This window comes from Oryctolagus cuniculus, chromosome 20 (genome assembly GCF_051225735.1).
Source record: "Oryctolagus cuniculus isolate XC-2025 breed Fujian yellow rabbit chromosome 20, ASM5122573v1, whole genome shotgun sequence".
In the NCBI taxonomy this organism is placed as follows: domain Eukaryota; kingdom Metazoa; phylum Chordata; class Mammalia; order Lagomorpha; family Leporidae; genus Oryctolagus; species Oryctolagus cuniculus.
Window position 1 is genome coordinate 41,642,729 of NC_142886.1, and position 16,697 is coordinate 41,659,425.

General features: G+C 42.6%; 1 protein-coding gene and 1 long non-coding RNA gene across 10 annotated transcripts in view; one reads left to right on the top strand and one right to left on the bottom strand.

Annotated features, from left to right (window-relative positions):
• The window catches only part of TC2N (tandem C2 domains, nuclear), a 39,158-nt gene extending 26,268 nt beyond the window's left edge, over positions 1–12,890 (bottom strand). For 3 of the 7 annotated variants that reach the window (XR_016226861.1, XM_051826453.3, XM_089322713.1), the window contains exons 1-3: positions 12,010–12,149; positions 1,748–1,870; positions 161–394 (exon numbers count right to left, since the gene is read on the bottom strand). Coding sequence is in view for 6 of the 7 variants with exons in the window: in XM_051826453.3 (XP_051682413.2) it covers positions 161–394; positions 1,748–1,814 (301 nt within the window). In the remaining variant the exon portion in view is untranslated. The other 4 variants (XM_051826454.3, XM_089322710.1, XM_089322712.1 and 1 more) reach the window with 4 other exon arrangements.
• On the top strand, positions 12,407–15,729 carry LOC149120152 (uncharacterized). 3 transcript variants are annotated; one of them, XR_016226864.1, is made up of 4 exons: positions 12,423–12,545; positions 12,720–12,948; positions 13,903–14,024; positions 15,580–15,729. It is a non-coding gene; the product is annotated as an uncharacterized LOC149120152 (long non-coding RNA). The 3 variants fall into 3 exon arrangements; XR_016226863.1 differs by lacking the exon at positions 12,720–12,948 and having other exon boundaries at positions 12,407–12,545; XR_016226862.1 differs by lacking the exon at positions 12,423–12,545 and having other exon boundaries at positions 12,597–12,735.
• The last annotated feature ends 968 nt before the right edge of the window (positions 15,730–16,697 follow it).

Sequence of the window (16,697 nt, forward strand, 5' to 3'; positions counted from 1 at the left end):
AATGGGACATTTCAAAAATACTATACATTAAGTCTCTATTGGAAAAAATGAAACATAAAAAGTACATAATTTTTATATAAATTCTGTATTAAAGATACAAAGGAGCAAAATAATACGTAAATGCTTTATGTTGACTTGCAATTCTTGGAACTTTGTTTACCTTCAAGGCCTTCTAGATGTGAAAGAGTTCCTTGTGTCCTGGGTTGAATGTAAGATAACTTAAACTTAGGCACTACAAAGGGTACTTCTTTGCCATCAGATGGTAATTTGGAAAGCAAATAATCTTCAGTACAGCCAATCTGAGGCTTTACAGAAACAGAAGTCAACGGAGGTGTACAGATGGTAGTTCTCTGACCGTCTGAAACTGCGGCTTTCAAGTCTCTTTCTCCAGAAACTGTAAATAAAAAAGAAACGAAGATGACACCACAAAGTATATATATATATAATAATCTAAGCCTAGAATGTTGTGGCACTTATTTAATCATTTTATAAGAAATTCCTGGAATATGAACTACTCTTTGGTTCTATCAAGCACTCCTAGAATCTACACTTTGTCCAGTTAATGTTTGAGCAATTAATATGTTACTGCCAAAGTACATTAACTTATCATAGTGATTAAAGTAGCTTTTAAGGAGTCTTGTTCCCACACAAGTTACAGATGGAAAATAAATTTATTTTGTAGTTAATTCCACATGCCGTCAAGTAAAATCTAGTTATTTAAAGATACTACCTATAAGGCAATTCCTGTTGTTAGTACTACTGGTTCACACCGAGTTTTAAACATACAAAACAATTCTGTAAAGAAGATAAAGTTCTCCAAGTCTACAAAAATCTCTACCAAATCACAAAATAAAATGCACACTGACCCTAGATATGCAATAGCAACTCACTCTGTCCCGGCTTCTATGACCCATTTTATCCATTATCTGGAATTATATGTGATTTCTAAGTTGCATTACTTTTGATGGGGAGTTAAGGGACACCTGGAATTAATCTTTAAGTACATTTAGTATTATCTGTATTGAATGAAGTAACTACCAGTGTGTAGGAATCTATGAAATGCTTTTATATAAAAAAGAAATGTTCGTATTTATATATACTAGAAACTCTATACGCTCTGCTCTAGACTAAGAAATACAAAAAAGGGTCAGAGAAAAATCATTCCAGTCATAGCCTTAAAAGCTAAGGAAACCATGCATTAGACAGAGACATCTCAGGAGTTCTGGATAAATGTGGGTTTAATAAAGTTATGGGTCTCTTCCCCTTTGGTCATTCATTCATAAAAGACATTTTAAAATGTATTATACATAAATTGGAAATTCTTTATTTTAATCAAAACACTTGTCAGTTACATTCTCACCAAACACACTTCTCTTCTCTCCCTGCCTTTGCTGATACTACGCCATCCATAGGTAATACTCATGTCCAACTCTCACATTTTCTTACTTTCGTCTGTCCATCCACCTTGCTAAAACCTTGTCCAGACTCCCATGACCATATTTTTATATTTTTATCATTATATCCCTGAGGCATATTTTTATCATGATATCCCTGAGTGCCTCCTGGGTTGAATTCATCCCTCCCCCATCTCCAGGGTACATGGAGTTCTGGATACTTACCTAGTTTGCCTACATTTCCACCTTCCTTATTAAGTTAGAAAACATGCCTAATTTATTTTTCTTTTGCAAAATTCCAAAAACAAAGAAGATTCTAAATAAATGTTTTTTAAAATCAAAACAAAACTCACAGCTGTGCTTTTCTGGTTCGCCATAGAAACATCCTCTACAACAACTCTTTATAAATTCTGTTGCCATTATATTCAATTTCCAATATCCAGCAGAAGGTAAAAACTTCCAATTTTATTATTAACCTATTGAAAGAACAGAAAACAAGTTAAACTGATCATGCTTAATGCCCTTAGCAAGATTCAATAAATATATAGCACTGGGGCCAGAGTTGTGGTATAATGGGTTAAGCCACTGCTTATGATGCCACCATCCCATTCAGGCACTGATTTAAGTCCCAGATGCTCCACCCCCAATCCTGTTCCCTGCTAATGTACCTGGAAAAGCAACGAAAGATGGCCCAAGTGCTTGGGCCCTTTCTGGAAGACCTGGATGAAGCTCCTGGCTACTGGCTTCAGCCTTACCCATCCCTGGCTGTTAACGGCCATTTGGGGAGTGAATCAGTAGATGCAAGATCTCTCTGTTTCTCCTCCTAACTCTGCCTTATGAATAAATAAGTAAATCTTAAAAACAAGTCATAGTATCCATCTTTCTAAGACATCATGAGGGCCCTAAGGCAAAAATAATTCTGGGGAAGATAGATCTTTGGTCCCATATATAATTTTCTATAACCTAGGATCACTATAAATTATCAAAATGATATTCTTAAAAATTATAAAACAACCTTAATGTGAAAATCTGAAAAAATAAAAAACCCACTATTAAATTTTTTCTTTCACCTGATAGGTCTAAAATCTATGTCTAAGCAAGATGGGAGAGAAAATACAGCACTCATAGAAAGTGTAAGAAAAATTTCACTTCAAGATCAATTATTTTGGTAATCCAAAGTTCTTACAACAAACAGGAGGCAATAAATAACTGAATATTATTTTAATCCTTAGAATTATATTAGCAGAAAGATACATATTTTACCCTGTAACATACAGAGAGAGAGACACTACAAATAAGATAAATACAAATAAAAGGAGTCTTTTATATTTACCACAACCATAAAATTCTAAGAATTTCACATCCAGTTTCCCACCTTAACATCAATGCCTTCATTCCAAATGTACTCTTCATTTATGCTTAAACTCCATACATTTTTTGGGAAAATTTAAACATATGCTTAAGAAAATATGACAACAAAATCCAAATCTTTCAGATTAAATCATTATCAAGCTCACAGCAAGTTTGATTTCATCTCTACTTCCCCAATTACCCTGTTCTTTGGATTATTTTGAAATAAATTCCAATCACATAGTTTCATCCATAAATAGTTGAGTAATAATCTCTAAAAGACATGGCAGAGAATACAGGACTTAACTCTGACAAGCTCTCAATGGCTGAAGATCACTTAGAGCATTACACATAATATCTGTACAAAGGAAAATATTTTGCCAGCTTCAAAGCATATACAGCTCTATTTTCTTTATATGCGAGTAACTGACGTATTTTCAAAATATGTTGCTTTGGGGCACAGAGAAGAGCTTTATGAGAGATATAAGCATGAGTGGTACTGAAAAACAGTGGGCAGGTTTTAAATGAGACACATGATGTTCACAACCACCCAATTCACTACCTTCCTGAAGATCACTGTCCGCCCATCTAAAGTTAGCGGTCTGGTCATTCATGGTTTAACTGGTTCACAAATGATTCGCCAACATTCGATACACATCAAATGTAGAAGGTCTGGTCATTTCCTATCATATGAAAAATAATTCAAGTTTTCCTTTGTACAGCACTTCTATTTTCCTCTAATTATGTGTTTAGGAATAGTGCTCATGGGATATCATTGCCATAATGCAGGTAACAGCTTCTGAGTATTTCTTGTACCCTGTGTGGAAAGCTTTCTTTTTAGGTGTGACTCTATCAATCGAATCTGGTTTGGCAAGTCCACCCAAGTCATGATCTGTATTTAAGAAGCATGGGGCCAGTGCTGTGGCGCAGTGGGTTAACTCCCTGGCTTGAAGCACCGGCATCCCATGTGGGCACCAGTTCAAGTCTCAGCTGCTCCACTTCCAATCCAGCTCTCTTCTATGGCCTGGGAAAGCAGTGGAGGATAGCCCAAGTCCTTAGGCCCCTGCACCCGAGTGGGAGACCCGGAGGAAGCTCCTGGCTCTTGGCTTCAGATCGGCTCAGCTCTGGCCACTGCAGCCAACTGGAGAGTGAACCATTAGATGGAAGCCCTCTCTCTCTCCCTCTCCTCTGTGTAACTCTTATAAATAAATAAATAAATAAATAAATAAATAAATTTTAAAAAAGCATGCATGTATATTTACTTATTTGTATCATTTAATATCCATAAATGTGTATATATCAATAATCAGTTGGGCAATAGAATTCTAAGTCAGAAATTCTGATGGCAAAGATATTTTAAAACACTTTTAGAGGGGAATGAAAAATATTGATGCCTTATCTAGCATTGTTCATAAAATACTCATATCTCCTTTCTGTAAACGATGTCAGCCTCAAATAATTTTAAGCTCTTGTGCTCAAACCAATCATTAATTGACAGTCGGACCAGCAGTTAATAAGTCTCTGGTACTGATAATATAGCTTGGAAGATGATTCTGAATGACTACTCTAGAGTGAAACTGAAAGAAAAAACATAGTTCTATTTCTGAATGTATTGACTAGCTTCCTGATAACAACTTGAGGACATTCAGAGCTGTAAAGCTAAATGTCTAAAAGCAGTAAATAACTGCTATGTGTTATGCTGGCTTTGGAGAAATAGTTCTAACCATATATGATATGGGGTTGAATTTTGTCCTGAGTTAATACACACTTGTACAAGATATACAGAACATGTTGACATGCCCAAGACTGAATCACATCTCTCCTATATGTTCATTTTTTTTTTTTTTTTTTTTTTTTTTTTTTACAGGCAGAGTGGACAGTGAGAGAGAGACAGAGAGAAAGGTCTTCCTTTGCCATTGGTTCACCCTCCAATGGCCGCCGCTGCAGCCGGCGCACCGTGCTGATCCGATGGCAGGAGCCAGGATCTAGGTGCTTTTCCTGGTCTCCCATGGGGTGCAGGGCCCAAGCACCTGGGCCATCCTCCACTGCACTCCCTGGCCATAGCAGAGAGCTGGCCTGGAAGAGGGGCAACCGGGACAGAATCCGGCGCCCCGACCGGGACTAGAACCCGGTGTGCCGGCGCCGCAAGGTGGAGGATTAGCCTATTGAGCCACGGCGCCGGCCCTCCTGTATGTTCATTTATACACTGCTTTTTCTTAATATTTAGATTTCTTTGGTTACCATGTTTATGTATTTTGGAGAATAAAAATTTCTTAGATGTATGACTGGGTAGACCTTAAAACAACTAAGAGAAGCATAAAACGTGGATAGCTGTTAAAATCTGAGTTAACCTTATGGTGCTGTACTGCTCTCTAAAGAAATGCTGTTATGTAGCCCCAGCTTACTTCTTAGAGCTTGCTTATTTTGCTTTTATATATTTAATAAAAATTGTCTCAAGTGTTAAAAAATACATACCTGTAAATACATTACAACATATCAAATATTTCTAAAGGTATACATAAGAACATAATCATAATAGTACTACCACATATAAAAACGTTACTAACTTTCCAGCTGGTGTTCAAATTTCCCCTATTGTCCTAACATTTTTTAATCGTTGTTTCATTGAAATCAAGACCAAAATCTGGTTTTGTGGTTTTTGTTTTTGCTGTTAAAAACAGTAACTCTTAGAAACCATAGCTCTGGGGCCAGCACTGTGGTGGAGCGGGTAAAGCTGCTGCCTGCAGTGCCAGCATCCCATGGGGGCACCAGTTCAAGACCCACTTCTGATCCAGCTCTCTGCTGTGGCCTGGGAAAGCAGTAGAAGATGACCCAAGTTCTTGGGCCCCTGCACCTGTGTGGGAGACCCAGAAGAAGCTCTTGGCTCCTGGCTCCGGATCAGCGCAGCTCCAGCTGTTGCAGCCAACTGAGGAGTAAACCAGTGGATGGAAGCACAACTTCATGAATATATATGAAGAGCCACTGAATTAAATACATTAAAGAGGTATTACGGTATGTGAATTATATGTAAAAATTATATCTAAAAAATTTATATGTAAAATTATATCTAAAAATTTGCTTTGCCCTTTCCTTTATAAAAATTTATTTTCATTCATTTGATAGGCAGAGCAAAAGAGAAAGGGAGACAAAGAGAGATCTTCCATCTGCTGGTTCACTTCCCAAATGTCCTCAACAACTGGGGCTGAGGCAGGTGGAAGTCAGGAGCCAGGAATTCCATTTGTCTCCCACGTAGTTGCCAGAATACAAGCACCTGAGACATCATTTGCTGCCTCTCTTGGTGTGCATTACCAGGAAGTTGAACCAGAAGTGGGGGCTTGACTTCAACCCAGGCAATCAGAGTCCCAGGTGGCAGCTTCATCAGGTGCACCACAATGGCTGCCTCCCCACCCAGCCCCCCCCCCCAAAAAAAAAGATTCACATCATGAAATTTGTTTAGACCACCAAGGCGATACTGGACTCCCCACCCTGCCAGTCTGCTTGGTGGCTGTAACTTTCCAAGGATAGGCTTTTCTCTCCATTTTATTTGGCACAGAGGCCATTTTCCTTGCAGTCCCTTGAAGGAAGCAGAGTGAACTTTCAATACAGCACAGCCTTTTGGGATCCCAGAATTAGATACAGAAAGTCTCCTGTTACCTTGAATGAGCCTTGGGCTGACTTTCGACTATCCCTAGATTGCTACAAGTTCACCAAATATCTAGTTAAATCTATCAAGTCTCCCTGTTTAGTAAATACCCTTGAAGCAAATAAGACTTAAGAATTCTTTTCTCGTATTTTCAGCTTTACCTTAGGTTTTGGCATGTTAATTCCGAACTTTTTAAATTGTTTCTGAAATACAGCATTCTTAGCTTTTTCAATGTAAGCTGTTTTCAGTGTAACTTACTATATTCCTCAAATGAAAATTCCATATTTACTTTTTAAGTTAAAAAGAACTTTAGTGAGTTAGGACAAGATTTGCAAAAACTAAAGTCAGACAGAGTTACATCAGAGTAGCTTCAGTATTATTTGCGACCTCAGGTAATTATAGCACGTATCAAAGAATTGAATAACATTATACTCCAAGTAAAGGTTCTTTAAAAAATATATTTGTTTATTTAAGAGGCAGAGTTACAGAGCGAGGAAGAGCGCTGTTTCACTCCCAAAATGGCTGGGCTGATCTGGAGCCAGGAGCTTCTTCTGGGTCTCTCACCTGGGTACAAGGGCCCAAGCACTAGGGCCACCTTTCACTGCTTTCCAAGGCCATTAGCAGGGAACTGGATCTGAAGTGGTGCAGCTGGGACTTGAACCGGCACTCATATGGAATGCCAGTGCCACAGGCACAGGTTTAACCTACTATGCCAAAGCACCAGCCTCTCAAGGTTCTTTATACATTGGACTGTGATAATGATAAACAGGTAAAAAAAAAAAAATAACCCTGAAACATATCCAGTTACAGAGACACTTGACATATGATACTTACAGATTTATGGAATGGAAAACAGAATATTCAATAAATTTGCTGGGAAAATTTGATTACTCATGTGGAAAAAAGAAACAAAGCTAGATCCTAACATCACACCACACAAAAATTTTTTTTATAAAAACTTCTTCATGGATTAAATATATAAATATGAAAGACACACTACTCACTGAGAAAGAGATATCTGCTACCTGCATAAGTGACAAGGGATTAATATCCATAATATATGAAGAACTTCTAGAAATCAATGTTTGAAAGACAAAAATTATAGGAAAAAGAGATTTTTCACAGAAAAAGAACTATATAAGATTCAACATCATCAGTTAAGGAAATATAAATTAAATCCTCAATGGGATAAAATTTCTCACCCACCAAATTGTCAAGATGAAACAATTCAAGCATTCATACATGTACAAATGTCCTAACTGCTGTTGAAAAAAGGAACAAAATGAGCACCTGTACACTGCTTGTGAAGGTACAAGCCAGTATAATCACTTCACGAAGCAATTCAGTATTATCTAAAAAAAATTGATTAACGAAAGGCCTAGGAAATCCTAGCACACAAAGAGACATGGATTAGAATGATAAAAACCAAACAGCTTTTAATAGCAAAAAGCAAAAAAAAATTTTTTTTTTTTGTTTTTTTTTTTTTTTTGTTTTTGTTTTTTTTTTTTTTGACAGGCAGAGTGGACAGTGAGAGAGAGAGAGAGAGAGAAAGGTCCTCCTTTTTGCCGTTGGTTCACCCTCCAATGGCCGCCGCTGCAGCCGGCGCACCGCGCTGATCCGATGGCAGGAGCCAGGATCCAGGTGCTTTTCCTGGTCTCCCATGGGGTGCAGGGCCCAAGCACCTGGGCCATCCTCCACTGCACTCCCTGGCCATAGCAGAGAGCTGGCCTGGAAGAGGGGCAACCGGGACAGAATCCGGCGCCCTGACCGGGACTAGAACCCGGTGTGCCGGCGCCGCAAGGTGGAGGATTAGCCTATTGAGCCACGGCGCCGGCCCGCAAAAAAAAAAATTTTTAAAGACTGAAAATACCCTAAATATCCATCAAAACAATAGACAAACAGTAGGAAAGTCACAGAATGGAAAAACAAATTATAACACATCAACTTGGGGAAATATGGGGCTGGTGTTGTGGTTTAGCAGGTAGTGGGTGCCAGTTTGATTCCTGGCTGCTCCACTTGCGACTCAGTTCCCTGCTTGTGTGTCTAGGAAAGCAGAAGATGGCCTAAGTGCTTGGGTCCCTGCACCCACAGGGGAGACCTGGATGAAGCTCCTGGCTTCAAGCCTAGCCCAGTCCCGACTGTTGCAGCTCTCTGGGGGAGTGAACCAGTGGATAGACGATGCCTCCCCCTGTCTCTTCCATCCTCTAACTCTGTCTTTAAAAAAAAAAAAAAGATTTACCTATTTGAAAGGAGAAATATCATAAATTAGTCATGTGCAAAAAAGTCACAGAAGTCATATACTTACATTTACACATTCCAAAATAGATAAAACTAAACAATACATTGTTTAGGAGTGCTTACATGTGTGGTAATAAACAGAAAATCAAGAAAGTGGAAAGAGAAATATAGAATCAAGGAGAATATATACAGGGAAGCTTCAAAAATGTTATGCATTATTTCTCAAAAATGAGCTGGGTACAGAGATTTTTTTTTTGTATTCTGTAAATCTGTAGATATATCAGAAGCACTGTCTTGCACATAAAAATTAAGGAAACACATGGTTGAGGTACAAAAGATGAAAAACAAAGAAAGCTACATGAAGAAAATAAAAATTTCCCATAATCTCATTACATAACCTAACTATAGAATTTAAAGGGGTTAAATATACTTAAATGTTGAGTTTCTCCCAATAAGTACATCCTTAAAATGTACAACTAAATGAGCCTGACATCTGCACGCACTGGGGAAAGCATTCATCACAGCGAAGGAAATGAACATGTCCGCCATCCTCCACATCTTCTCTTGCCCCTTTTAAATTCATTCCTCTCTACATTTCCTCATTCCATTCCCAAGCAACCACTAATGAGGTTTTTGTCACATTTGTTTGCATTTTCTGTAATTCTATTGAGTATATATTTGGGCATAGTTTATGTATGTTTCATCTTAATAGATATGGCCAAAAAGTTTTCCAAAATGCACCAACTTATACTCCACCAGCAAAGTATGAAAGTTCCAGTCTCTCCACATCTTCATTAATGCTTTAATCATTCTATTCATATTCCAAAGGCAAATACTCACTAAACTACTTGTCTGAACTGTAGAATAAAAAAAATTAAACTTTCAATAAAGACTGAAGTAGAACTCAAATTTTAAACTAAGATCATTTTCCCTCGAATGTATAATAATGAAAGCAAAGGCCCCAACAGATGTATTCCTTGACACTGAGTTAGTGAAAATGCCCGACTTACCTCTACGATTTTAAGAATCACTGAGCCGTACATGAAAGAATCGCATGACTGAAAGCAAGTGCAGACTATGAACGTACTGGAACACAGGTGAAACACAGCCCAGCAGTTTGTACGTGTGATGTGAACACTGATAACACCTGAACCCAACACACCAAACGACCACTAGAATAAGTATTTGCAGTTTGAATGGAGGGAGATGAAAGATTTTATTATCAACAGTTCACTATGTTCAACTTTCTCTCAGTTCCTGCTACTGAACCCTGAGAGAGGAGCATTTGCAGAGTCAAAATAATGTTTCTCAAAATAAGGATTCTACACACCTTCTCGCCGCTTCTTCCAGGCACACTTCAAATCCAGCTTTTGCCATTTAAGTTTGCTGAGGTCATTAATCACCTCCTAACTATCCAAAGTCAATAGGCGCTTCATCAGTTCCTAACTTCCTGATCCCACTGCCTCATTTGGCTCCTAGACAGACTTTTCTCCTCATTAAAACTCCCCCACTCTCCTCCAGACCAGCACTGTAGCACAGTGGGTTAAACCACCTCTTGCGATGATGGCATCCCATATCCCATACCGGAGAGTGAGGTTCAGTCCTGGTTGTTCGGTTTCTGACCCAGCTCCTTTTTACTGCACCTAAGAAGGCAGACAACGGCCCAAGTAGGAGACAATGACTCCACGTAGGAGTCTCAGATGGAGTTCTTGCTCCTGGCTTCAGTCTGGCCCAGTCCTGACTTCCGCGACCATTTGGAGAATGAACCAGCAGATGTAAATCAATTTCTCTCTGTCTCTGTCTCTCTACCTTTCAAATAACTAAATCTTTAAAACAAAGCAAAACTAAAAAGCAAACTCTTTCCTCTCCTACCTTCTGCAAAGCCACCGTCCCCTAGTCTTCCTCTTTCTGGACCGTTCCTCCTTGGTCTCCAGCGCTGTCTGTACCCCTCACTTAATACTGGCATTTCCATCCCAGTTCTTCTTCTGTACTTTTACACCCCAACAGGATTAACTATCACAAATCCACTGCTGCTTCCAACCTCTATAACTGAAATTAACTTCAGAAAAACCAGATACCAGTATTTTTAACTGCCAACTAGACAGCACTGCCAGATGTCCTACAAAATTTTCCAACTCCTTTTCTCTCAACCTGAATTAATCTCTCAGCTTATTAGTTTTATTCATAAATACACCACAACTATTCAGCTGAAGCCAATAAAATACAAGGCATACTCGAAAAATTTTTCTCGAAGAGCTAAATAGGATGAACTTTTACTAAGGTTCTTTCCCCACCATATGAAGTAACTCAAATTAATTAGCAAAAACGATAAAGCACAGCACAGGTGATAAAAGGCAAACTGTCCAGGCTTCTAGCTCTCAAAGGCAAGCAAAAGGAACACTTCCTCCTAGAAAACCTAAATTTTAACCGCGAAGTCGCCTATCAACATATTAAACGGGTAAACAGGATTTTATTGTTGTTCTGATTAATTCACAATATTTTCCAGGCCTACTTTTTAAAAGTCGGCATTAATTAGGAAAAGCACAACACTAGGACCTGCCTCTTGGAGTGAGAATCAGAATATTGTTGTAACTACAAAAGCAATCCCACTACACACCATATTTTAACCATTCTAAAGGCATCGAGGCCTTTGGCTTGGCACCCGCCCCATCTCTGTCCGGACGTCCTATCGGGGTGCCATGCGCCCCACAACTCATCCATGGTCTCCTCCTACGAGGGAAACCACAGCTGAGAAGCGCGGGACCTGGAAGTCGGATCCCAAACCTGGCTGACCGGACGGCAGTTTGCAAACACCTGAGCAAGGTGACACCTTGACACCCCTTCGCCAACGCACAGCGCCTCAGAAATACCCCGGATGAAAACCCTGGGCTTCAGCTGCTCGCGCCGGACCTCGCGGGGAGCGGGATCCGCGTGCCTTCCCGGGACCGCAGCCCACCGCGGGCCGGGGCGGGGGGCGCGCGCAGCCTCACCCGCGAGCCTGGGGCCGCCCCTCTCTCCCGTCGGGGGTCCCGCCCTCGCCCCCCGCCCCTCCAGGCTCCCCGGGGAGCCGTCGCGGGCCCTAACCCTCCCTCAGGCCTCGGCCAGGCGGGTGTCTGAGGAGACCCCAGACCCGGGGCGACATCTGAAGGAGCGAGTCACAGACGACGACGGACGCACAAACACGCGCGCGAAAGCGGGTGCTCCACGGCCACGCGGCGCGGCGGCCGGGGGCCAGGAGGGCTCTGCCCCACCCGCCCGCCACGCACCTCTCAGGACCCGGCCGGCGGCGTCCCGAGGCGCGAGGGCGCCCCACGCGCGGCCCTCCCGGGCCCTCCCCAGCCCTCTCCCGCGCTGAGGCTGCGCCTGGCGGCCGCGGCCGCGTACCTGCTCCGGGCAGCGGGCGCTCTGCCTCGACCACGGGCGGCCACGCCGACTCCGCGAGCTGCCGCCCCGCGCCCCGCGCCCCGCGCGGTCCCCGGGCAGCCCCGCCCAGCCCGGCGGGAGGTGCGCGCGAGGGGCGGGGCCGCCGCCTACCTGAGCGCGCTGCGCCTGCGCCCTCGGGACAGGTGGCGCGGAGCGCGTCGCACCTGCGGCGGGCTGGGGGCTCCGGAGGGACAGCGCAGGTAGCAGAAAGCCGCTGGCCTGGTGAAGGTGCCTCAACCGAAGACGGAGGCGTGGTCTTTCCTGCCGGAGACGTGCCGACGTTTTTTTCTTACAGGTGGAGAAGTGTGGCTACTTGACTTTTAGTCTTTTTATAGGAAGTCTGACTGTGAAGTTTGAGGATCAGCCCGAGTCTCCTCACTTGGTTGCCTGACACCTGCTCCCACCACCTTGCTGTCAGTGAGTGCCTTGGAAGGAATATTCAAGGTGTCCACCACCGCGCCTTGCGCCCTAGCCCCTTATCCCTGCCGCCAACCCTGGTAAGGGATTTGTGACCCCTTTAAAAAAAAAAAGGTACTTCCGGTTCTGGAAATCTCAACACTGTGCTTGCACAGCAGCTGGGTGAATTTCCAGATTATTTCTTGAACGGCTCGTCTTTGGAGAGGCTGATAGATTGTCCATCGGAGTGAGGGTTAATGTTTTTCTTTCTGCAGAGCCATCTTTCCTAAAGTGAGTTCGCACAATCCCCAGGCTCTGGGGATGCTGGAGTGAGGGTGGAGGTGCACCCCAAAGTCACATGAATCTGGGGACAGAGGCACAGTATAATTGCCTTCCCTAAGACCCACAGATCCAAGAACCATGCTTTACTGTGTTTAATCCTACGTCTCCCAGATTTGATCCTGGAGCTCTCTTCTTGAGAAATGCCCGTCACAATCCTTGGATGTGAGTGTTTCAGCAAACACTTGAAATTCCCAGTGCGTTCACCTTCAATAATTTATCACCAATGTTTGCACAGTTCTGTGCTGTTTACACAAAGCTTTCATATGAGTCATTTAATCCTGGCAACCCCAATGTAGCTGTTGTTTTCCTCACTTTAGAATTGAAAACTAAGGGTCAACCAACCACCGGTGGCTATATGTGAGTGTATATGTATTTATACACATACATACACAGAGAGAGAGAGACATCTTAAGAAATTGTAATGACTTTTGTGTATACTATATATTTGGCACTATATGTCTCTGTCTCATTTGACCTTTAAGTAGAGCACATTATTGGTTAGAAACTTCCAGATTCATGTGTTGGTTGAAGCCCTGGAGGACGAGGACAAGACCATATCTCTACCTATGTTTTACCCCTCAGCAGCACCCAACATGGTGTAGGGCACAAAAGTGTCACTCAGATGTGCTCACTGAAGAATGAATGAATGCCCAAATGCTCAGTGACTATGGACTGAGTCCTTGGTTCCCTAAGTGAACAATTTTAACAACCTCTTAAGAGCAGGCAACAAGTGTTGTGGCACGGGGTGGGGTTGGGGGGTTAAACCACCAGTTGGGATAACCACATTCCATATTGGAGTACCTGGGATAGAGTCCCACTTCTGGTCCAGCTTCCTGCTAATATACACCCTGGTAGGCACCAGACCTGGCTCCTGGCTCCTGCCTACGACCTGGCCCAGCTCCAGCCATTGTGGACATTTGGGGAGTGAACCAGCAGATCAAAGTTCTCCCTCTCTCTCTCTTTCCCTCCCTCTCTCCCCCACCCCGTCTCTTTCTCCCTCCAATACCCCCATTGCTCTGCCTTTCAAATAAATAATAAGCTTTTAAAAATACATTAAAAAAAGAAGAAATTCCAAGAACAGACACTCCTGGAGTTGTTTCTCATTTTCTTCCACAGTCCATCTGAAAAAGCTTTCTCAGAAGAATCCGCTCTGTTGACAGACACAGTTCTTGCAAAATCATGGAATCACTTCCTTTGTTTTCCTTGAGACGGGCCTCCTTCCTGTTCGACTCTCAGAAGTAAGGCTACCATTGAGAAGAATGAAGGACATTTTATACCTTTCTTTGTGCTCTTGTGTTTCACCTCTTCCCATAAAAGGATCATTGTAGTAACACGAGTGAGCTTTTGTCTCTTTAATGTTACCAATATTATATTATTTGAGGCAGATCTGGGGAAAATATATTTTGGTTGATGTAGCACACTGCTTAGATTTTAATATATGGTGATTCTTTTCAATTGATAGAAACAACTCAGTAATCCTGATTCCTGATTTCCATGCATTCTTTCTTCATTTAATGCAATGCTTTGTGACTCAACCCAGGCCTGCCCCTCCAGTATCAACTCTACTACCCACCACTACACGTTTTTGACCACCTAAACTAATTGCAGTTCCCCAAATTGTTAAATTTTTACATGTTGTTCCCTTTACCTCTCTCCCGAGGGCATCCACTGGCAAACTTGTATTCATGCAGCTGATGGATCATCTTTCTTGGGAAATGAAACCCCCCCATGCCCATCCCTGATTAAAACAGATAACCTTTCTTGGTGGTCTCACTCCAGTCCACCCCCACCCTTATCATAGCACCCACACAAAAGTTGTGACTATTGGTTTCTTTTCCTTCTTCCTACTAAACTCATTCTATGTGAGTTACCACTGGCAGGAATTATGACTTGCACCTCTATTTCCTGGGTTCATAGTATAGCAGCTGATACATGCACTCAGATATTTGTTCAATGAATGAAAACCTATCTTCAAAAGAACATGCGCTTTTAGAATGCTTGTGAAATAATTTCACAAATATAAATGGTCATATGAATACAAAGGGGGTGGCAGAGTTCTGCTTTTTTCAAATGTTTTCTCTCCTGCTCTCTGCCTTAGAAGAAGATAATGCCAAAAGTCTAGACATAGCCATTCATTCATTCATTCATTCGCTTGTTTACTTGTTGAACATTATTTTTGTTTGTGAGTGTCCCCAATTTTTTTTTTTTACAGGCAGAGTGGACAGTGAGAGAGAGAGAGAGAGAAAGGTCTTCCTTTTGCCGTTGGTTCACCCTCCAATGGCCGCCGCCGTGGCCGGTGCGCTGCGGCTGGCGCACTGCGCCTATCTGAAGGCAGGAGCCAGGTGCTTCTCCTGGTCTCCCATGGGGTGCAGGGCCCAAGCACTTGGGCCATCCTCCACTGCACTCCCTGGCCACAGCAGAGAGCTGGCCTGGAAGAGGGGCAACCGGGACAGAATCCAGTGCCCCGACTGGGACTAGAACCTGGTGTGCCGGCGCCACTAGGCAGAGGATTAGCCTATTGAGCTGCGGCGCCGGCCGTGTGTGTCCCCAATTTAACAGGTGCAGTCCTGGGCACTTGCTTCAGAAACTGACAACAGTGTCATGGATGCTGTCACTGAAAATCAATCCCTATTATTGGGTGCACAACTAGAGTGATTTACCCATTTCTCTTGCATTTAGGTAAGGCCTTGTGACCAGTTCTGGACAATGGGATTTGAGCAGAAAAAGATTTCTAGATCTGGGCAACCAAAAACAGGTGGACTTTCACTCTTTTCTCCCTCTTCCCGTTCTTAGACAACCTTGGGAGATGATGAAACCATGCCAAAGCTGACTGCGCAGTGAGATAAGCCTGTGTCCTGGATTGACTTCATGGAACAAGGTTCTCCCTGCAGCCTACTATCCTTGGTTAGAGTAGGATGTGAGTGGAAAATAAAATTTATTCTGTGAACCACTAATGTTTGGGAATTTTTTCCCCAGCAGTTAGCTACTTACTTGGATGAGCACCATTGTGAATGATGATACATAGATTCCATAAAACATACAGAGAATGTTGTTTCCTGCCATAGGCATTGTTTGAAAAACATGGACTATGAAAAATGTCACACTGAGTATTAGGGTCATAAAAACTTTGTCCCAAGTGGATACAAATCTTCATGAATGCCCAGATCTTTGTTCTGCATCTGATCAGAATGCTGACCTAAAGGCAAATGTAGCATCACCCTCACATTATCTTCATCAGCCTTTCTCAGTCTCAGTCTCTTTTAGGCATTTTGAAGGATTTCCCTGAAGGGGGTTGGGGAAGGCCAGTGTTACTCAAAACCATGCGAATGTTAGGAAGTGATAAAGGGTAGGAGTGAGCAGGTGGGAACTGAAGGGCCTGGAAAAGCTTACTGAGGACTTGGTACACTAATCTACAGGAGGCACAGTTGAATATGCTGGGAACTGTGATGGGATGAGTTTCTTTCCTGGGTAGCTGGTACCCAATAAAATAAGGTGGCGATGGGGCAATAGCTGAGTGTAGATGCTTTACTAAGGGACCTAAACAATGGAGGCCTCTTTGCTCGGTGTCTTGCCACAAAGCCCTTCCCCCAAACATCCCCAACCCTCTCTTCCAAATCCCACTTATCAGTGAAATGTCATAGCCCCAGAAGACTGAGCGTCTCACTGGAGGCTGATATGAAAAATACTCAGCACCTCTGGAGGGAGGCCATAGCATCAGGGGGAGCAAAGCAAGGCTAAGAAGGAGAAACATGGAATGAGAAGATCCAGAAAAGGGGGGGAGGGGAGAGTTCTGACAGCCACATGATCAACTCACCCACGAGGAGCAGCTGGTCCAGAAAGCATTCGAGCACATGGAGTAGCTCATTTGGAATTGCCCCAGAATTCCAGAAGAGAGGTCTCCAGGCTCACTG